At 40.1% G+C, this 23,814-nt stretch overlaps 1 protein-coding gene across 8 annotated transcripts in view; it reads left to right on the forward strand.

Annotated features, from left to right (window-relative positions):
• Positions 1-1,076: 1,076 nt before the first annotated feature.
• Positions 1,077-23,814, forward strand: part of LOC132987338 (plakophilin-4-like) — a 77,619-nt gene continuing 54,881 nt past the window's right edge. For 2 of the 8 annotated variants that reach the window (XM_061054337.1, XM_061054338.1), the window contains exons 1-2: positions 13,244-13,361; positions 15,624-15,757. In XM_061054337.1, the coding sequence (XP_060910320.1) occupies positions 13,346-13,361; positions 15,624-15,757 (150 nt within the window). In that variant the 5' untranslated portion in view covers positions 13,244-13,345. Of the gene's footprint in view, positions 1,271-9,800; positions 9,942-13,243; positions 13,362-15,623; positions 15,758-16,659; positions 16,795-23,814 lie in introns of those variants that run through there. The other 6 variants (XM_061054341.1, XM_061054342.1, XM_061054339.1 and 3 more) reach the window with 5 other exon arrangements.

The raw sequence follows: 23,814 nt of genomic DNA on the forward strand, positions 1-23,814 counted from the left end.
TTACAGAGCTAAATGAAAGACACGCTTTTGCTTGCACGTCTACCTGGCTTTAGTGGAGTAATTTAATTGATTAACAGGAAAATACTAGCCAGAAGAAATAAAGCAATGAGAAACTAAACTTTCCCATCAAGATCTGCATGATAGTGCTAGAAAATCAGTTGACTCTCATAAGTTTCAGTATTTGAAAGGTGACAGATGGTGCTAGAGTGTGATCTGATATGCCTCTGGAGTCTGAAACATATTTTGACTTTGCTTTGATTCAAACTTTGGGAAAAAAAAAGGTTTTGGTCACACGACATTAATTAAGATTAAGACTGTGAAATTGAATGGAGGAACTGATTTAATCTCTGAGTAATATTAAGGTGCTTTGTTCTAGATCCATTGAAGATAATTGCTATTCTTGGTCTAGCGGACAAAAAGGCTTATTTTTTACGCAGAAAACAAATTATTATATATAATATGAACGCCAAATGGAAGCTAATGTTGGGTCACCTGGATATAATAGCTGCCAAACATAAGCCTTTGATTTTCTTAGTTATAACTGTCTTCACTCCAGAGACACATAAACTAGTAATGAGTACACACTTGAGGGCCAATAATTTAATTGAAAAAAAAGTGACAGCCAAGCAGAACAATATAACTAGGGAACACAAACTAATGCAGACACTAATGCAGTAAAAAAAAACAGGTGAGCTGGAAATGTGTTACGGATAAGCATCTGGTATCTTGTCAGTAAGCTAAACACAAAAGCCAGAAAGATACTTGAGACCAATATTGAGAATAGAAACGTTGCTGAGTTTAACAGAACCTCGTAAGACACAGGTAACTTGTATCAAGTCTGCTTTACATGTAAAATGACTGTAAAAATAACATTTACCCACTGAACCCTAGCTTACCTTTGTGCTATCCCTCTCTGTGAAGTTGACAAAATTTGTAACCAAGGAAACTATCATCTCCTCTGTCATTGGTTCATTCAATAATACGAACCTCCTTGGGAACGCCCCTTGCCACCGTCGAAACCAATCAGGAGTGTGCACTGCTTTCCCACTTTCCCACTGACGTCATGCCCGCTCGCATTGCCTGGGACTGCTGTGTGGAAGCAGGGAGCAGCGAAGGGGTCCTCCTCCTCTTCTCGGCTTGTAGCTTTATGGAGGCGCGTTTCACTCCTCCACATGCATGGGACTAAAGGACTGGACTTTACCGGTGAACTAACCTGTACTAATGCAGAACCGAGCCGCAGCTCAGCCAGCTTAAGAACAGTCCTCTTAAGGTATGTAAACTCCTTTTCCCCCGCTGCTTCACTAACTGCGGAATAATTGGGATTGGGAAAAAATAAAGGAATTTGTGCGCAAGGAAGGAGGGTTCCTGAACTCAGAAAGTCGAGAATTCACTGTGTGAAGTAAAGAGTGGGCTTTTCTTGTATGCTTGTAACGCAGGGCAAACTTATTGAGGCTTCTTCACAGCGGGAGTGAATCTAATACTAAGCTAATCTTTTTCTTGTGACCGAGTCATCGCCAACAACGCACACCTTTGAGGGACCTTCAGGCGCTGTCTTCCTTGTCGTGCTTTTTACCGTTTGGACGAAAACTCAGGGGTGAAAAAAATGCTTCGGCCTCAGTTTCCTGTATCAAAAAACACAGCAACTCACTTTTCTCGGTTAATGTCCTTGAAAGCGGGTTGTTAAAAGGTGAATGAAAAGGCAGGTGAGCTTACAGTGTGAGAATCCCTGGAATGTGAGGTCGCCGAGGGGCGGAGATCCAGTCTCTTTTCTCCCAACATATGAGCTTACCTTTACCCTCACGTTTTACGAGGTACATTGAAATTACGCCATATTTAATGACCCTGATCTGCATGTAAAGATGGGGCGTTTCTTTTAATTGAATATTCATTACTTTGTACTGTGAAATAATAACAAAAACATTTAACTTGTATTGACTAAGAAGCTGTAACATAGATATTCAAATTACCTGAGCTAATGCAGTATTTGAGCCTGGTTAATTAGCTGGGGAGCAGTTACAAATCCAATGTCACTCACTCAGGATTTATAGTCTTACACAAGGCACATGTCCTTTACCTTGTTCTACTTTGGTTTTAAAGGCAGGTCTGATTGAACAGAATGTTTTGTATGCCACACCAAATCAATGTCTCAGTCTTCAATACTTTAATAAGCAGGGCTTGTTGTATGAACTGTTACTAAAGTCCTAATGTAAGAAATGCCATAGCAAGGAGAATAGAGCATTTGATTCTACTTCAATCCATCTGCAATGTTGCAGTCTGGCTAAGACTTGATTAAATAAAACAAAAAAAAGAAGGAAGCATTTATTTATTCTGTCATAATGTTTATTCACCTGAGGTTATGTCTCATACTCACCAGGCTTTCACATAAACGATGATGGCATAGGGAGCAGTGCTTTAAGACTCTTCCTGTTGCCATGCAGGTGCAGAAAGGTTATCTTCCTGCATCACTGATGTGAACATGATCGTGCAAGTAAAAGATTTTCACCAGGCAACAGAATAAGTTCATATGGTAAATGTGAACTCACTCACTCTTTCTCACACATACCCGAGAAGAATCACTCTGTTACTTCCCTTGTGATTCACATTACCACACTAGATACGCGCTGCCTGCCACACAGCTGACTTCCATTCAGTGTGGTTTAAGTGTGGAACTGAAAGGACAGCAGGATGTTGGATTTAAGAGTAGAACTCTGCATCAAGTTTTTTGTGAATATTTTCTAGTGATTATCCAAATCAGTGTCACTGGGTTTGTCACACCGTGAGATATTAAAGCGGGTCAGAAATCCAGCCAACATGACAGTTTTATCTGTCATTCCCTTTTTACTCCTGCTCTGCAAGACAACAAAACATGTTTTTGAATTCTATTTTGTACTGGTTATGGAGACATTAAGATTATTATTACACAAAACAAGAAGATTGTTTGCATGAAGAACATCCTTGTGTCTTAGAAGAGAGACCCACAGAAATGCCCGCAGAAGTTCTTTTGTATGTCATTGTGTTTGTTTGACTCAGTCTTCACGGTGAGTCCTTTTAAATGGAAACTGACAACAGTTGAATAGTTTAAGCGCCCTTTGGCGGGCCTCCTCTCCTTGTATTTTTTTCACTCCCTAAGTCTGGTCCGACATCAAGGCTTAAGCCCTCACCCCTGCGTCAGGCGACATGTCAGATTTACTTTTTTTCTACCATGATCAAAAAGTGTTTTTCCCCCTCTGTAAAGAAAGGGAAAGTTTTTTCCAGTTTTCGCCTCACAGCCGTTTTGCCTGGGAACAAAATGGTTATCAATCTTGTGTGGTGCAGTATGTGCATGCCTGTGTGTATTGAAGTAAAGTGCTGGAGTATCAACCTCTTTCCTCAGTCAGGCAAGAGAAGGTCAGCATCTCTTGTTCACAATTCAATCAAGAGTCAAGTGCTCTTAGATGTAGAGCATTTGCTGAGTGGCAGTAGGCTTTTGTGTTTTATTTACTGCTCACAAACCCTTGAAAGTATCTATTATGATATCAGTGTAGTCGTAGATTTAATGCAGAATAAACACATACAAAACCACTAACATCATACTAACAAACAAAATGTATGATTGACAGTCTTTGTCTACATGACACTAGTGAATCTCTTACTGGATGATTTAAGAGATTGTATTTTAATGCAAATTTGTGGTTGAATAGTGTGGTAGATGTTGAATGAATATTTTTGTGCGTGTCTGGGAAGGACTCGCAGCCATTGTGGTGAAATAAGAAGAGCCTTTATTCACACACTGTAGTGGAAAATCTTTTTTTTTATTGAATCCCACATGCCCCTCACAGCGTCTTTCCCTCCACATTTGCATGGTGAGGTCTTAAGAGAGTTTATCTTTCTCTCCTGCCTCCTCTGAGAACAAACATGTGCCTGATAGGGGATTTCTTTTGTGAATATGTAATATCTGTATTTGATACATCATTCTAGAGACTTAAGGAATAAACCAATAAGCAGACAGATCTCTTTTTTTTCATTTTTAATAAATACATTTCTAAGATGGTATTAGTATCTAGGAGGATATAAAGCTTAACATGAATCACTAACTTGCAGTCTAGCCTATTCCTCTATTAAATGGGTTTTTCTATAATGATCAAAGTATTTTTTTTAAAGCATACTGCAGGTGAGAGCGTTCAGACTTGCAAAGTCCTCTCTGCATAAGCCATAACATGTGCGGCTGCTGGCTGATTGTTGATCTAACTGGATATGTAGATAGATTCCTGAAAGAGCCCCAAATTTCATGCTTTGGTTGGATCCCGGACAGCTAAAGATAATACAGAACACAAAGCATGTCAGCGCTTTTAGGGATTAGGCGCACAATAGATTTTTGTCCGGTAAAATAGCCCTCCATAGGCCTGACATGCTGAGTCTGAGAGACAGCCTCTCACCAGTGTCTGCTGCTGTTTTGGAGACTTCCTACAAGCTCCTGGCTCAAACAATCCCGTCTACCTGAGCCTATCTGTCTGCAGAATTACCTCAACAGGGCACGTAATACCTTGTTGAATATTTCAAAGTGCTACTCACATTATCACCCCAGGCAAAGCTATCTCTTTATCTCTGATTGTAGAAGGAGTGGAGAAGGAGTCCATCCCAATGGAGACTGAGAGAATGAATGACATTATAAATAAGCAGTCCTGAAAACACTACCATTACCTCTGCAGTCATAAATACAAGTTTTTTATTTTAAAGTGACATCTAATGTTGAATAATGACTTTTTGAGCCATGCATAGTGTTTATAAAAGTGTAACACTGAGCTTTTGGAGATCTTTAGTGTTTCAATATTATTTCTAATTATTATTATTTTATTTAACTGATTGTTTAGTCGATGAAATGTCCCCAAAATGTAAAAAAAAAAAAAAAAAAAAAGTATCCCAATTACCGGTAGATAAATTAACTGATACTAGATAATGTTTGACTTTTCCTGTTTAACTAATGTCTCAAACAATTGATTCTCAAACATTTTCACCAGCTTGTGCCTCCCTTTACCCATTGTTTCAGCAAAGACATAGACAGTGTTCTTCTTGCTTTAGACTTTTTAAACCCTAAAATAGTTGTTTGTAGGATCAGGTATCATCCCAGAGTGGTATGTGAGTGCACTCTGCGGCTGGATTTAGTCAGAAGGTGAAGGCATCTCCCCAATGTCAGGTTACATGACCACAAGGGTTGAGCATGTTCCCGGACTTCAACTTAAAACTGAGACAGTCCGCCTGTTTGTCCGCCTCACCTGTTTCCATGTAACCCCGACAAGAAGCAGGAGATTCACTTTTCTTAAATGTCAAGGCATTAAAAAGACAGCTAAAACGTAAAATGAACTCTGAAAAGGGAGTTGTTGGCATCAGGAATGAATAAATACAGTTCAAGCACATGACATTTAAAATGGCATTTTGTAGATGCTAAGCTTTGCATGCGGCCATAGAGTCTGAAGGCAGGCATGCACTGTGTGATATCAAAGCCTTTACTGTACCTTTTCTTTCTTTTTCAAAGTAACTTGATAGAGTGACGACATCAAAGCTAGAAAATGCTCGTAGCCTCAAGGCAGCAGTGCATGGATTTGATACAACTTAAACCGAGAAGTTTGCTTTCTTTTTACAACAAAGCTTTGTTGTCAGATGTGCTCTGTTAGGAAGCAGAAGAAATATCCCAGAACAACCAGTCCTTCCCTGTCTAACACAAACCCTTGAAATCCTTGTTTTCATCTATGGAAGATCTGTTTTTCAGGCTTTGAAAGTGCAATCTCCTCTTCATGCACCAGTAACCCTAAGGCCCTGACACACCAAGCCCTCCCATTTTAAGACGGACATTCACTCCCAGGTGCTCACACATCTTTAGGATTTCCTTTATAGGTTGAAATAAACTCAGGAGTGCTGAAAAAAACGTCTTAAAAATCTATCACACAGTAGAACTGTGAAGAGTTGTAAACATATATAGCATACTTTTATCTCATACACAGGATATGAGAAAGATTTGGAGAAATTCCCATGTGATAGAGTGAATGTGATGGCACCCACACTTGTAGTCTGTAGCTCCATGAGGATATAAATTCAAGCAATGCCTCAAATAAAACCCCAGATACCTCAGCAGAACTGCAAAGTCATACACATCCTCTTTGAGTTATTACAGGGTACATATAAAGGGAATTTATTCTAACCAACTTTTGTGGTGTGATTTATTTTTTCAATTAAATACGCTTTGATGTATTATCCATACGGTGCCATCGAGCAAACCCTACATTCCTCTCAGGGACGTCTCAGTCGGAGATAATCGCCTTTTGTCAGTCTGTGTATGAGCAGAGCACCGGCAATTTTTAGAAAAAACTATGCCAATCGATTCAAAAGTTTGGATATCAAATTCACTGTAAACTCACATGAACCAAGTCATTGTTTTAAAATGCCAGCTGGTGCTGGTTGGCTGACCTGACATTTACATTCCTTATTGCTTTCCCTTTCTGTCTGCATCACAGTTCAATGCCCGTCAGTGTCCTGAAAGTTAGGTTCAAGGATTGACTGTAGGGTTTCTCCTTATTCCAGTTATTACTTTGGTTTTCTGATGTAGATTCTCTTTTAGTATGCGTGATATTGAGCATATCCTACTGTTCCTTTCAATTTAATTTGAAAAAGAAATGTACTTGCTAAAATCCTTTCAGGAAATGTTCCCTTTGTAGTATGAATTAATAGCTTTAATTACATGTGCAAGATTGTGAAGAGTGAAACAGTTGCACCTTTGTAGCTTCTGATCGTGCTGTGTTGTTTGCGGTACCAGTAAAAGCTGCAGTTGTTTGTTTTACCTTGCCTCTTTACCTTTGTTGTTTGCAGCAACCTGCTATTTCTCCAACATCTCACACTTTGCACGCTAATTATAAAATGATCATTCTGCAGAACACATTTATGTAGTCTTTTTTTTCTTTTACCTTTTCCTTATTTGGTTTAATGTGTCATATACAGGCAAAGGAACATTGATAAGAACATTATGTTACAGAGAACATCAGATTAGGGCTTTGCTGTCTGCAGAATGGAATAAGAGGTGTACAAAATTAGAATAGCAAAATCATGACTACCCTAATTCAATAAACCATGATTCGACACTGTTAGTCCGAGGATTCATGATGCAAAAGGGCCTGAAAATGTTCACAATCACAACCTTGACCTTCAATAGTTTGTTTTTGCGGTTGACAGTTAATGCGCACACATTTAAATGGAAAGCAGCGTGCTGCATGACTCCTCTGTCCACTGTGAAGTCAGGGTATTATGTAGGCAGTGCCAATGCTAATCAGATGTCAGGAAGTACATAACAAGGCCTGTGCTTATCCATTGCTGTCTTAAAGCTGGTTATATAACATCTCACAGAAACAGGAGTTTCCTCTATTATGTTACTTCTTAATATGTAATGTTTAATTTTGTGTTGGGTTAATTGGGTTATTTGTCCACTCACAATCAAAATCGTCTTCTAATGTTTTGTGTAAAATGTGAAGTAGAGACACAAATTTAGTTTGGATTCTGCATGCATTTTTGTTATTGTTGTTTGACATTAAGATTTTTGGCATGTTTGAAGCACAGGTGATTAGTCATTCAAAAGTAAAACAAATATATGTTGTATTAACAGAAAACAAGTTGAAGGAATGATTTTCTGTTTATGCAGATAATCTCAAGAGATTAATGTAGCAGGTCATAGTGATCAGAGAAACCTGTATGTCTCCTTTCTTCTTCAATGTTTATCATGCGTGGTATATCAGTTTGCTAATATGTTGATATAAAATGTACTTACAGCTTAAATGTTCAGTTATGCCTGGTTCTGGGTTTACTCTGATTAGCCTTGACCTCCTTGATGATCCTTCATTTTTGTTTTTCCCTCGTTTAAATTTAGTTTATCTGCATACTTGTTGTTACAGGGACGGAAATTACCTTCATAACCTACCTGCCACTGTAGCTGGTGGATTCAAATATATACCAGCCACTGATTTATTTACATGCCACATAACTTTAACCGGCACTATGACGTAATGAGGTCTAACATATATAAACAAGACTTAAAGTATTCAAGTAACATGCTGTTTTATGAAGGGAAATGTTTCAGCAGTTTATGATTTTGCTGCAACTGAACCTCGGCTGAGTGGCAAGATAATCAATTTATTGTTTTTAAATATATAAAGAGAGTCATCACAATCATAAAGGTTTCTCTTGAGTGTTGTTTTTGGGTCCGTTTTGCCTTCATTAAAGGACAGCTAAGGAGAGAAAGGAAATGTTGGGAGGAAAGCGCTGGAGATGACATGCAGCAAAGGGCCAAGGTCGGATTCAAGCCCACAGCCACTGCGGCGAGGACCAGCCTCCGTGCGACATACCTGCTAGCATTTTCTGGTATTATAACACCTAATGAAATACAAGGCGCATATACGTATCCACTAACTGGTGGAGAAATCGCAGAATAAAAACATGCTTGGATCACACTGAACAACACTGAAATGCACAGTTGATCATAAATATAATCTTTATTCTTCACAGTCACTTTTGCACATTAGATTTTCATTAATATAGTGAGGTGTTTATTTGACAGTTAATGTAAAAGCCCTTCTTCCTTTACCGCAACAGACCCACAAAATTGTCCCTTTCATGAGGACGCAGTCAGCTCAGCTCGATTTACACAATTTATAGCTTTTTGATTGATTCATTTTCTCTGGCTAGTTCATTTTTTGCTGTAATCAGTCCTAATAGAAAGTGCTGAGTGAGCTCAGTTATTCACCTCAGAGACACCTTACATTATGACAGCAGAACATTGCTGATAGCAGAATATTTGTTATGCTAATTTACCTTTACTGTTTCTTTCCTGATTCAGAGCATTGTAGTACCTGTCAAACTTTTTTTTTTACTTCACATGACATCATATCCAAACATGATCATTTGAAAGACTTGCACATTTTTTGACACAGCAAATAAATACTTTTAAAAACTGTAAATGTATATATAAAACTGCAGCATTGATTTTCAGCCAAACTGTTAAATGGGGTTAAATTATATAGTTTCAAGGCCATGATGCAACTTTGTCAATAAGCTCAGTGCATGAAATCTTCTGTTACATTTGTCCGTGCCTGTGTGCCACATCCGTTACACTAAAAATGATTTCCGTTTATTGACTTCTCCAGAGATGTACACACAGCATTATGCTGTAATTCCTTCTTGGGAGGCATTGCTGCCTTGTTGTGTTTGCATTGTAATTGCATGCGGAAAGGCATTAGGGTGTTAAATGTATTTGTCTAACAATGTGTGACAGGATGAAGCATGTCTTCGTCAAGCATAAACTCTGATTCTGTTAAAGGGATTTACATCCAATCAGAATAATTTATGTCCCGTTCTGTCACAACATATTACTGCTGGTGACATGTTGGGAACAGCTGATGAGACAGGAGTTGAGCCTTTCTGCTTCCTATTTGTGAAGGTATTGTTGTGAGGAAATAGTGAAGCGGCCGAGGGTGAATGATTTTTGCAGGAAGTAGTTCCTCATGGAGAGTAAGTCTTGTGTTTTTACTGCTGCACAGTGCAAACATGGATTATTTGGTCTGCAGTCATCGTCTCCATGTCCCTTTTGACTAAACATATCTTGCAAGATAAAGTGCAGCCTCGGGAGTTCTGTGCATACAGGGTTTGGAATGAGTCTTTGCAGGTTTATGTGTTGTACTCTGACTGTGTTTCCTGCCTTTACTCAGAGGTAAGCCCTGCCCCGTGGATACACATGCTCCGATAGGCCGCAGGTTATTGCAACATTTGCCGGGCAGAGGTTCAAGGTGTGAGGAAAGCATGGGTGCAGCTTCTCAATGATTTACTTTGCAAGTCCACTTTGTTGAGAAGGTGGAGGAGATGCTGTCGTGCTGACATTTGCGCTCATACTTCTCACCTTGTTTAATCCTATATCAACAGAAGAACAGGTATGTGTCTATTTACAGAGGAATTCTCTGCTGCTTATTCAGGACAATGATTGATAGAGTTATTGCATGGAAGACAGTTTCTGCTCTGGAAAGGAGACATTCCTTCATTGTTGGGTGTGTCAATTTATGAGAAAAGCGTTTTCAGCTGTTAAGTGAAGCAAAGAGTGAAACATTGAGGGATCTAATAATAACTATTTTTCTGTGTTTTGCTGTCAGCATGTTCATCATGCGCTTATCAAGTACTCGTCATCCTCCTAAAACAAATGTGTGTGACACAGGGGTCACAGTTTGCAAATACTTCCGAGTGTGCTCTCTGAGGTTAAGGTTAAACAATGCCATGAAGTATGTTTAGGACCACTGAGATATTTATTTGTGTTGCTCCAATTCATGAATCAGCTCAGAGCAATTACTCTGTCGGGGCTTCGGTCAGCACATCCTAACCATGTGTTTAGCCTAATAGTGTGAGCTGCAGGGGATTTCTGAAATTGTTTGAGAACTCAGTGACTCGCTGAAGGAGACAGAATGCTGCTGTTGTGAATGCTTTTTTGGGCTGATAGAAAAGTGTTTATCTACCTCTGTCAGGGAATTTATTGAGTCTGAAAGACATTATTGTTCATCTTGGGACATTCTGTTAAACTATACTGGACCTAGAATATAAGTTTTATTGAAGGAAGTCAAGTCAATACATTTTTTAATAGAATAAATTAATCACTGTGGGTCTTTAGGGACTTCCGCATATCTGCTGAGAGATTAGCAACAAGACTGTTTTGGCCTCTGAAAGTTTCACATGCTACAAAGTGCTGGAAGGTCAACCTATAAAATGTAGACGCAATCATGTGCCACAGATGCCGCGTGGGTTTTTATTTATATTAACAAGATGATTCCACTGATCAGCTCTTCTCCTGTATGGAATGAAGTTGTGCCAAGCAGTGAATATCAAATTTTTTTTTTGGTGTGATTCTTGTTTGTTTTTTAAGGATACTAAAGCGGATGGTTTTGAGGTTAAATGGGGTGGTGAACTTAAAAGTATTTATTAGCTAACTGCACACAATGCAGCTTTTTGGGTTTTGATTTCCCTTCATGCACTGCCAGGTTTGGTTCTCTATGTGGAATGCCAAAATCTTAAATAAGACAGTTATCAATAATTACTTATCTCTTCTTTTTTATGGAAAATAAAGGTGTGGTAAGAAGAGAGATGTGGCCTGTTGCTCTGTTCTGTGTTTCTGCTCTCAGCTCTGTTTGTGCAGCAGATTTCTCTGCCCTTTTAAGCTTAGCAAGGCGGAGCAATCAGCATTTGAACTGCTGCTTCCTTGAGACTCCCTGCAATTGAAATTCTGGCTGATGTATAATTATTTCTGAGCTCATCTCCATTTGTCTGTGCTGAATGCCTGTGACCTGGTGTCACACAGCCTGCTAAAGACAAATCTCTTCCTCTCTGACTGACAGACAATGGATCTATTGACTTGGAGAAACATTGCATGTGCTCAGGTGATGGTAGTTTATCTTCTCCTTGAAGTAAGAAAGCGGGAAATAAAGGAACACAATATTGAGTGCACTGAAGTCACCTGCTTGCTGTTAGATTTCTGCATTAACCTTACATCTGAAAGGTTGTGTTAGCAAAGAGGATTTAAAAGAAGACAGTTTTATGCAATGTACATTCTTGCTTCTACTTATATGTCATATATGTATGCAATGGCATTCAAGTAAGGATTTTTTTTTGTCGTACTGTTTCCTTGAAACAGACTAGAACAGACACAGTCAAAGAAACTTTTCCTCAACTAGAGCGTGACCTCACACACCATCAATCCCAGTGAAAACATTTTCTTTGGCAGGAAAAAGACAACTCACTAATACACTTAGAGAAAATATGCAGTTTTGGCTCAACCTTTGTCCTGAAGAAAAATATGCTTACTGACCAGCTGCCTTTTATGAGTTACAATAATCAGGAGTCCGTTGTGCATGTACTCTAACCTGTTTTCATCTAGTAACCCAGTTTTCTGGGTACATGTAAATGCAGCAGCATGACGACTGATATCATATTAGCTGGTGCGGTGCTCCTGGGGGAAGGTGACACAAGGCACAGGTGGCTTTCAGAAGGATCAGCGAGCTGATGAATTCATGTCTGTGGAGGAAATTGATGCATGAGGCAGTCTTTGAATCTGGGACGATGGTGCTGTCTCAACTCTCTTAAGCTGCTTTTACAGCCTCCTTTATTAAGACTTGTCACTTTAACGGTACTAGTCAGATTCAAAAATCCTTCCCATTTTCCCTTTTCCACCTTGTACCACAAAGAGGGAGAGAAAGATGAGTTGTGTAAGAAGCGATGAGGAGTGGCCAGAGTCTGAGGTCAGTAGATCAGATCACATAATACAATGAGTCAGGGTGGAGTCAGACTAATACTGTGTCTTGGCATACCAGGAGACACTGGGGCTTTAAAGGGCAGCTTAAGCCCTGACTGATAGTGTTTGTTAAGAGAGATGCTTATGTTTAAAAGTCGTACAAATCTGTCACTGAAAGAAATACTTCAGGTTTGTTTTGAATGGCAGAGTATCACAGCCAGTCACATGGACTAAAGAGGAGAGGAGGTAAAACATTTTTATATAGCAATCCCAAGATGAATCTAAAGTTCAGGTATTTTTGCAAGATATGGAAAAAATCAGTCTAAAAGTAGTTTTTTTTCCCTTCAGGAATAAAATAAAAATGTCAGTATAGTAAATAATGATACACTTTTAAAATTTCTGTCAAATATAAGCTAAAAAATGTGTATGTATACGATTTTTTAAATTCTCACAATGAAAAACAGAACTTCAACTTTATTTTTAACATTTCAAATTGAATCCCTTCATTTCAACTCTAAACCAATGAAGCAATAATCTACATACAGTTTTTTAGTCTCATGCCTTTGCTCTCCCATAGTTTTGTCATTAGCTTTAGTCAAAGACCTTGTCATGCTGTCCTATAAATAGTGTTTATGTTCTGCTTAGTCAGGGAAAATAACCATAATGGTAATAATTAGACACTGGTTTGCATCTTTGTTTAGACCAGAATGAGGTCATCTTTACTCTGTGGGAACTACAGCAGTCTGGACCTCAGGCAATAACCTAATGACAGCCTCAAAAGCTGCACAGACCTTGTTTGACTACTTAGCTTTCCTCTACCTCTCAGCTGTGTCTGCTTCAAACTGTGTCAGCTCTTCACATACCAAAGTTGTTAACAGCTAGGAAGTTCAGTGAGTTTACTTTTCTCCTCAATATTTGGAGGGAAACACGAAGAGAAATGTTGAAGAACCTGTAAGCCGTGTACATAAAGGACGTTGTGTGCAGCATCGCTGGGTTCACTTCTATCCTAAAGCTGCTGAGATCGAACAGAGCAAGATCGCTCTGTTCTGTTCTGGACCTGAATTAATGGGAAATTTCAGAGGTAGGTTCAGATACACATCATAACTTCCTTCCTTAGTGGTTCCTACAATAGGGTTCACTTTCCTTTTGTATGTTGTTTTTTCTGTGGTTCCATTTCCTTCAGTTTGCTTAATGTGCACTTTCCTACAGTCAAGTTTATACTTCTGAGATTTATTCACATGGACAGATTACATACTCAGATTTTGTCCTGTAGGCGTGAGGAATTTCCTCTTTTTGACACGCTAGCAAGCCACTTTTTTTAAGGGGTTTGTGTTTTATCAAAAAGAGCAGTTACAGAGAGGCATGATAAGCCCCATTTTTTAACTAAATCTGTGTTTATTTAAATTAAGATTAACATAACAGAGCGTAGCTTCCTTGGCTTGACACATCTTTGTCCTTCTGTGAGAGGATATTGTGAAAACGGAGAAAGGATTTGTGCTACCCGACCGGGTTGGCAACTTCTGTCAGATTTAAAAACTGCACTAGGTCAGTCCTCTGTGTTTGTGCAGAAGTCAAGGAGGAGGAGTTCTGTTGAATTCAAACAGTTTTACCCATTTCCTGTTGCTGTGTTTTCTGGAAATCAAGTGCAATGTCCTCGATTCAAAGGCTGTAATGTAGGCGGTAGGGAGTGGGGGCGTTGTGTTGCAACACTATGAATGAGCAGGAAAGGAATTTGGGAGCCTGACAGGGAAATACATGGAATATCCTGTGTGGACTAACATACTTTGTAGTAGTAAAAACCGTATCTGTCATTCAACACCAGCACTGGCACATTGCTCTGTTAAAGCTCAGACACCTTGAAATGCTCATGCTGCCTTGGTGACAGACTCCCAGAATACTTCAGGGCCTCATTTCTGCCAAATGCCTGGGGGACCTCCCACATACTTTTTGCCTCCTCACTGATGCCTCATCCCTGGCCAAAAACTTTTATGTTCTTACTGTAAACACACCAACCAGCTCACACAAACTGTCTGTCAGCTGGAGCTAAATGATTACTTACTTGTTGTTCGTGTGTGTGTGTGTGTGCTGGTGGATTTAAATCAGTCATTGCATTTACATAACATTAAGTGACCCTTCAAAAGTATTTCAAATTCAAATAAGCTAGTTCAGTTAAGCTAGTGTGTCTTCAGTTACCCTCAGGCAACCATTGTGAATAAAAAGAAAATTAGACACTTTCATAGGGGAATATTCAGCTGTTAACGGTAGGGCTATTTTGAAAATTACCATATGGAAATTTCATGTTGGCTTTAACAGCTTACACTCTACATATTCAAATTCATAGTAAAAATGTCTCGTCACAACATGAACTCTTTCTTGCTCAGTCAAGGAAATCTTGCAGGATGAGATATGTGTATAAACCAACAGGCTGAATATATCTTTGAATTGGTATCTTGGAGATGATAGATGCAGTCTATCTCTAAGGTAGTAAAAGTCATAGTAAAATCCCTGTTCCCCCAACTCACATACCTCCTGTGTTATTAGAGCCCCTTGCTTTTGTTTCTCTGCTGCAGCCCCGAGCTGTGATGCAGCCATCGCAGCCTTCAGCCGCCCCTGTCTGGCTCAACAGGCTCCTTCAAGTAAATATGGATCCACCTTCAGCAGTGCTCCCTTGATACTCCCCCCCCCCCCCCCCCCTCCCGTCAACAGATATAATGAGGCCATAACTATTCGTTCTACTTTCTCATTTCAATCCCGGACAAGAGGCCAGACAGAGCGACAGAGACCGGAACACCTTATCTCTTCTGTCGGGCTGCAGGCTTGTTTTCGGTTTTATTGTCTCTCAATGGCCGGCCCTGTTGTCTGTTATAACCTCTTCACTGCATCTTATAAAGGCATACATATATTCCCCATATTCTGCACATGCTTGGTATTTTTGCGCCTACACTAGGTCATTGTCTAGTATTTTTTATTTGATTGTATTACTTACGCAAATTATTATTTAACTTGTGTTTTTCAACCCATATGGCATGGATTTGCACTGTCACAGACATGAAACACTGACAGTCTTTTTCTCTATGGACCATATGGCATGTGTGGGTGTGTGTTTGTGTATTGCTGGCGGTGGCATGTGACCATTGATAATCACTTCTCAGCTCCACTCGCCTGGGTGTTTTGAGGAGTGGTTGACACAAGTGTGTGTTTAAGAGTAGAGTGTTTTTACACAGGCATGCACAAAGCCTGATATGTGTGTACAAAATAGTGTTGTTGTTTTTTTTTTTTTAGAGGAGAGTCTGTGCTGACCAGATCATGGTGTGTGTATATGTGTGTTTGTTTGCTCACACAGGAGGAATGCCAGCTCCTGAGCAGAGCACAGTGACGGAGGAGGGGCTTCTGCTGACCATCCGCGACAGATCAACTGGTCGCAACATGGAGGCTGAAAACACCGCCAACAACATCCTGGCATCGGTCAAGGAACAGGTAGAGGGTTTCTTTGATTCATTAAGAGCCCATTAAACTCATGCTACAAGTCTCATATTATAGAACGGTTAGAGCTTTTATGAACCATTTATGCACAGCGACATTTATAAAAGGCTAAATGTCACGGTGACTGACAAATTGTACTTCAAGAAATCCACTGGGCAAAGTAGGTGGACATATTTAACTGCACATAAATGCCACACAGCCTGTTGTGAGTGTATTCATAAACCCAAATTTGGACTTGTAATTTCTCAGTGTGTGGGACGATGAAAGACTTTTGTAACCAAAACTGTGGTCCGACTGAACTGCCTACTTTTTTGTCTTTTCTCTAAAATGTAATGGGAATAAGTTTGACTAGAGGCTATTAGCAGTTAGCTGTCTGCAGTCATGGCCCAGCTTGCATCAATGAACAAGGAGGAAGATCATTTCTTGTAGGATTTGTGAGCCTGTGGTGGAACATGCCCTCTGACTCACTCCATCTATGCATGTTTCTTTGTGATTCATCCACACTCCCTCCCTCCCTACACTCATGCACACTCTCCTTTCCTTTCTGGCTTCCCTCCAGCACTGCATATTCCCGAGAATCCAACACAGGGCAAACTGGGCTAAAGAGCTTTTGCTCTTATTAATGATGTTAATTCCCTTTTGTGACAGCTTCTCTTCCTGAGTGACACTTTAAATGAGCTACACTTTGAGATTAATGAAATGCGTTAGGTGGTGTTTATTAACAATTTGCTTTAGGAAATCCCATTTAGGCTTACTGCGGGAAAGTGTTGTATTGTTTACTCGAGTAAGGACGGAAGGAAGGAAGGAGGTAGCACCTGTCGATGTCACTTCCTTCCCTAGAGTATTCCTCAGTGGCTCGTCCGGTTAGAGCAGCTATCGAGGCGAGCAGGAAGAGTGAGTACAGACAGCCTGAGCTGTTGCTATTAGAGCGACAGGAGACGTGCCTCGGAGGGGATTCCGGCCAAAGACTAAGGACTGGAAAATGACTGTTCTCTGTGGTGCTTAACAGAGTTGGAGAGGCAAATCATAGGGTGAGTGTGATTTAAAAACAAAAATAGAGGAGGTCAGAGAATAGGCTAGTGTGAGAGTGCTGTTTCCCTCTTGTGCTTTTTGCATGAGGCTTTCCTGTGATTGTTGAGAGGCAGACCTTCGAGGGATCTCTCTCTTTCCATGTAAACATGCGAGTCTGCTGCGCTGTGGTCGCGGTTAGGGCTGGGGCTTAGGATGACTGGGTGCTTGGTAAGTGTTTACTCTTTGGTTCTACTCTCTGGTTTCTTTTCAAGCTCGTGTTACTGCCTTTTCATTGGCTGATTTGCTTTTCTTCATTTGGCTTTTCCCTCCTTTTATTCTTACATTTTCTTACAAACTTCTAGGTCTGCCACTGTTTAGTTACAGCTGCACAGGGTCTGCACAGATGCCCAAACAAGGACAGATTCATCAACATACTATAATACTCACTGTGTATTCATTTGCTTTGACTCATATTCCCTTTTCCTTTCATTTTGACAACTAACAAGGCCCCCCCCCCCCCCCCCCCCCCCCGCCTTTTGCCATCAATTTGAGGATTTAGTTCTGTCGCGCTGCAGTTCTTGATTAGCGCCCTGACTTTGCTCTGTGCATCTTTAATAGCACTGATACACCCTCTGGAAGACACAGCTATAATGGTTTATTACCATTGACTCTATTTTAGATTGTAAATGTCAATGTTTTTCTTTCTGCACATTCTGACTTGCTTTGAAGAACCACATGTCCAATTTCTCAAGCCTGACTCCGACTTATTACTTAAAACTGTGTTGTAATTTAGAATTAACTTTACAAATCCCCCCTTCTTCTGTATTTATTATCTCATTAAAATTTAATTCAGCCAAAGGGGATGTTTCGAGGATTATCTAAGACCTACTTTTTTATCTATTTCATCTTAAGTGTAATTGAGGCAGTGGGAGGCTGTGGTGCTCATTCAGACAGATTGTCCTTAGCGTGGATTATTCAGCATTCACTGCACTTTTCTCTGCCTTACCATGTATTTTAGTCTTTAGTCTCAAAAAAGTGCTGTATTCACCCTTTTTTAATTTGGGGGAGAAGACATATACTACATGGAAGAGTAATCAATGGAATTGTTATTATTATTTTTAAGTTATTCATCATTCATTACATGATGATGTGATGCTAATTGCTGGTGTCCTCTACTCCTTTGGTTTGGTTGTCTGCATATGCAGTGTATTCTAAATGCAACACACGTTTTGTCAAATTGATGATGTTTTCTTAATTTGCTTGTGTTTTGTCTATTTGCATGTGTTAACCTAAATTGCGGTGTATTTAGCCCTCAGGGCCACCGTAGTATTGGTTGAACAAAACCTGCATATCAGAATTATGAGACACTAGGAAAAACGAATTATGCATATTAATGTGCATTTGTTTACATAATGTAAAAATTATATGCTGGTCTGATGAAATTAGAAGAAGTAGTATCTACCTGTTTCCTTTCTATCCACTAAGCCTGCTGTGGCCTCAACTAACTGGGCCTGCTCAGGGAGCATAACAGGGTGCATCCTTCAAGGCACCAGTACACTCCATCAAAAGTGCTTATCCGATGCTCAAACAGCTTTGGAAACCCCCTCGCATGATACCTTTTGTTGCAATCCAATTTTCTCACCCACTTCATGCAGTGATAGCCGTCAGTGTGTAGAGGTGAAGATTCAACACAGTTTGAGCTTCTCCAAAAAATCTCTGTTTCAGAGACTTATTCCTTGCTCTCTTTGTGGAACAACTAGCCGCACTTTAAATGCCTTGCAGGGGAGATTGTCAGATTATTTGTACCATATTTTAAATCTTTAAATTATCACATCTTTCCACCCCAACCCACCTTTTAATGGGTTTGTTTGAAACAGCTTTTAATATTTTTCCCTTTTGACATGGTCAGATAATGCACACTACTGATAAGCTCACCATTTTCTAGCAAAGCCTGGCCTTAAGTGTTAGAAACAGCTGAAGCATCTAATATTAAGATTTCTCATTAAGGTCCTCTTGCACGTAGCCAGTGAGCCTAATGAGTGCAGATACAAGTTCAATGGAGCATTTGATACTCAAGTGTGTTGATGGCCGCATTCAATCAAGTGGCTTTCAGCTGTTTTACTTAATACACAAATTTGATGACTGCGTTATGTCTGAGCTAACAGTGTGTACTTTTACATGCACATAAAAAAAGAGCCACTATTTCCTGATATGGCAACCTCTTTAGAGTGCTTGACTATAATCTTTAGTAAAGAACATGCATTTGAAATGTTGAATTATACAAATCACAAACATGTACACCAAGAGTAACCACATTTTCTTATGTTGATGCAGGTTATTAAAATACTTTGCAGTAGAATATTTCACATTTGTTGAAGCTAACAAAGCTCATGGGTGGATAAAGACAGATATGGACTGAAGTAAAACTAAATATGTGAACGGTGGGATCATTTTTCCATCCATTGTACCTTGATTGGCTTGGAGTTTCTGTGACGGGTCTAACTAAATAACATTATGCAAATTGCAAGTGACCCTTCAGAATGTTGCTAAAACGAAATGCAAAACGGATTCTAATGGATACTGTTATGTTAATATTGGGAAGCGAATGCCACAAGATTACATCATCTAAAGGCCAGTTATGGAGGTTATGCCGCCGCACACTCCAGCTTATTCTGTTTTCTCTAGTCAGTGCTCCTGTTTCCACATGTGCTGCGCTCCGTCTCCAGCCCATGCCAGCAGCGCCACATTGTTTCAAATACGCACCAGGTCTATCTTCGATGGAGCTCGCTGCAAGCATGCGTCAAGCTGAACAGAGTAGATGAAGTCAGCCAAGTAACGTACAGAGCATCCGGTCAATTTCAAAATAATACATTTAAGACAGACTCCTGATCGTATACCCGTCGAAATGGGCACCAAATCCTCTTGTCAACTTTAAACCAGGGGTACAGTGGAACAGAGAGAGAGATTGATATTTGACAGTGGCTCAGTCTCCTTGTTTGAGAAATCCAAAAGAAAAAAAAAACGTTCCACTTGGACAAGTGTTATCAGATGTAAAGACGGTACAATATATAATTGCTGCTAAGGGATTTATTTTTTGTTAAAGCATTGATAATGTTTCAATTCAGGTTTCCATCATGCATACATTTAAATGCAAACACAGTATATGATTGAAAGCTAATATAAGCAGTGGATGTTGGAGTATCCTGGCATTTACAACAAACACTGTATTCAACAACCCTTTAAAAAAAAGCTACATTTCGATTTTGAAACAAGTATACAGAAGCCCTCAGGTTGTCCTGTAAGGGAGCCTTTGGCACCCACTGAGAGCAGGCATCAATGAGTGCGAGGTCAGGTCTTTAAAGAGCATCGTATTGATCAATCCGCACTCCTCTCTGCCTCCTACAGCAGCTCCCAAGAGAGCGATAGCTGCAGGAACAAGGGGCCCTTTACTTGAGTCAACTTTGATTTTATCCTCACAAGAACTCGTTAATATACACACACATCTTCAATTGCTTGCCAGTATACCTGTTTTAGTCATGTTTGTGTATCAGCATCAGTGGACTTGGGGAACAGAAACAGTGGGAGGTATGTAGGTGATGATGAGGCTATAGTTTCATGACAACTCACACATAGCAGAAACAAACTGTTATTTATTAACATTTTATTTGTCTGGTTATTAAGGTGAGTTTGCAGCAATAGCATATTCAGACACAGACAGAAGAGTTTTTTTCACTCTTTTCTGTGATTTGGTTAGATTTTCTGGTCAAGTAAGACCATTCCATCTAAAGAGCTGTAGAGCAAATCATTTCTGTTATCAAGATTTCAGTTCCTTGCCCTAGCAGAGACTGTGTTCCGATGCTCCTCGTCCCCTTCATTATGAGGCTTTGCCCTCAGAGTAATGCTATCATTAGCTGTGCCTGAACATGCCTATATGTGCTACTCGACTGGCCTAATAGGCACACTGCACTGTGCTGTTTCAAAACACAGTCTCCCAGAAAACACCAGGGTGGAAACTTCCCACTTTGTTGGAGGGTCCAATACACATAAAAAGTCTGTGCTTGCAAACTGGACTGACCCGGTTTTCATCTGAATCAGGCACAGACAGACTCCTTCCTTCTGTGCTGAGCTCATAAGATGACCTTGCTTTGAGTGCTACAACTCAAGCTCCCTCTTAAAGGCTTGATGAGCTTGCTGAAATATTACCCACCTGAGATATGAATGCAAGCCTCTATCACATTTTAATGAAGCCAACGTCTTCTTTGTCTACGTGACCCAGCTTAAGGAGTTAATAGTTGGGGTCAGGTCAAAGCTTCAGGCGGTGGTTACACCATTACGCATTTCAATGCCAGGAGAACAGCCGGGAGGGTGAGTCCTCTCTGCAGGCAATAGTGTCTATTCCACATCCCTGGGCAAAATAAGGACTCTAATTACAATCGACTGGTGATTTTCTCCACTCCTCAGGGTCTTATCTGCCCTCCTCTCCCTACTGCTGCCGCTGCTGTGACACAGGCAAGGAGAAATCTAGAGGCATAAGCATTCTGGCCTCGATTATAGTCATAAAAATGGAAGCACGGCTCCAAGCAATTACCCCATGGGGGAGCAGAACAAGCATGAGAGGGGAGACGGATTCAGAAGGGAGAGATACAGGTGAAGGAGAGTGCTCAGATATACAGACGAAAGACAAAACGCTCACATACGGAGGGGAGGGCTCAGAGGGTGGTGAGTAAAGGGAAAAGGACAAAAAGTGGCTACGTGAAGCATGGTGGAGAGAGGCAGAGTCAGGGAGGCTGTCACCTGTGAATTGTTCTGTAAAGCGCTGTGGCAGGGTGCTGTCAGCGCTGTGGAAAACAGAAAAGAAGGAAAAGAGGAACAGGAGATAATCTTCTCCTAATGTGACATGATGTCAAAGGAGTGTGTGTGGTTGTGTGTGTCTTTCTTTGGCACAGTGCTGTCGTTTTGAACTTGGCCCTTGGAGATCCCGCTGCAACTAGCCTGTTAATACTCATCACCATCACTGTCATCCTCATCAGTGTTACTATAATCATTGCCACTGTCAATAGCACTCACAGAGGAGTCAACCATTTGGGAGCAGGGGCAGGAGAAGAACAGTAAATGCTGCTGGGCTGTCCTTGGAAAACCATATGTCCACTAAGGAAGTTAAGGAAGTAGACTGGGTGAATAACCAATGTGGTTTTTGTTCATGTGTCCTCCTTTGCTCAAACAGAGATGAGGACTGAGCCTGAGATAATCGCACTAGTCACTGCAGTCTTTGTTCACTACACCAACCTGCAGATTGACAGTCCCTAGATTGCTTACTCTCCTCATTTTAGCCTGGAGCAATGTTCTTTTAGTCTGACACAGCGCCATTGATCTCTCAGTGGAATTGTATGTTCTCACGTCTACGTGAATAGCACAGGCAGTGTGATTGCACTGCTGCAGCATTTCTAACTTTTTTTCTGTGTTCCAATCTGGGAGATACAGACTGCTTTTATGAATTACTCTCAATTACTGCCACTATGCAGGGGCATTATCATCAACAGCACCACATTAGATTTTTTGCTAAGATTCAACAGCCTGTAGTGACACAAACAACAGCAGGTTTAGTACAATTCTTAGATCAACAGAAATAAGTTGCAGTGGTGAACTCTGTTTCTAAATCCAGTCTTCATAAATGTATTAAGAGCATAGATAATAAAACAATGTTGTTAGATAAAAATTGCAGAGCCTCTAGAAGTCTTTGAAAACATTATGGGACAAAAGTTTTCCACACAATAGTCTGATATCATACGCATTTGAAGCCAAGTTGGATTTTCAAATGGAGTATTTAAAAGATAAATTGTGTCCATAGCTACACAGAACTTTTAATTTGAAATGATGCCACATAATCCTGATTCCATTTGAACTATTATAGTGAACAAATTGTAATTATGTGTATCTAACCATGAAGACTAATGGGGCAGAAACACAAAGACAACTTTACCACTTGCCTCTGCAAGAAGCATAAATATATGTTCCTGATGTCTACCTGTTAGTACGTATTTTCATGAATTCATTCATCTTGATAATTTTGTGGATATTTGGATTGGAGCCAAGTGTCTGTTGGGAGCTGAAAAGGAAATGTGACTCTGAGACTGAAGAAATGTATATGTCTGATATATTTACGAGTCAAGGTGATGTCTTCTTTGTAGCCTTTTAGAGATGTAACGAAGCAGCCAGGAATTTGTGGGCTCTACCTTCTAGCAGAATATAAGCAACACTGTGAAGATGAAGCCTTTGCCACTTTGCCCATGATGGCCAATGATTGTGAGATCTTGGTCAGTGATGGTCCGCACTTTGTCAGCCATATGTGTTGTCTGACCATGGCTGAATAAATCTAAGATGATCCACAGTCTGTTTCACGGTTTCATCATTGTCCATTTAATACAGAAACAACCCCCACCTAACACTACCCAAATTACCTCTGCCAGTCATGCCATCTCAAAAAGGCCTGAAAAACCCCCCCACTTTAAGTCAGTATTAAATGAACCGAGACTATATCAAAGTGTTAAACAAACAAATACATGTTGACTCCTCATGCAACATAAACTGTGGGGGAGAAAATCCTCAAAACCCAATTTAAAATATTGGATCTGTTCATAAGCACTGACAGGATTTCTCTCCCGCTCTCCCCCTCATAAAGTCAATCCTCTCTGTCTTTATTATTGACAGTCGTTCTATTGTTGTCAATCTCTTGCATGGCAAGCAGTGGCTGCTGTAGTTGCCAATGCATATGACAGCTCCTTTAATAGCATTCAGCACACAAATGACGGTTTCTTTGACGACATTTTGATTATCAAGCCGAATTGTAACTTCTGTGCAATGTTCCAACAACAATGTTCTCAAGGGTCTTACTCATCTGTGTCGGCGGCATGTTTTATCTGAAATGCCAGTAACATAGAATAGTTTTTGGAGTGATGATGTCAAGTGAACACTGTCATAACTAGAGATATTTTTAAAGGGTGCATGTTGTCATAATGTGCATCTTCCATTTATGAACTGTA

The sequence above is a fragment of the Labrus mixtus genome, chromosome 13 (assembly GCF_963584025.1).
Source record: "Labrus mixtus chromosome 13, fLabMix1.1, whole genome shotgun sequence".
Lineage (NCBI taxonomy): Eukaryota > Metazoa > Chordata > Actinopteri > Labriformes > Labridae > Labrus > Labrus mixtus.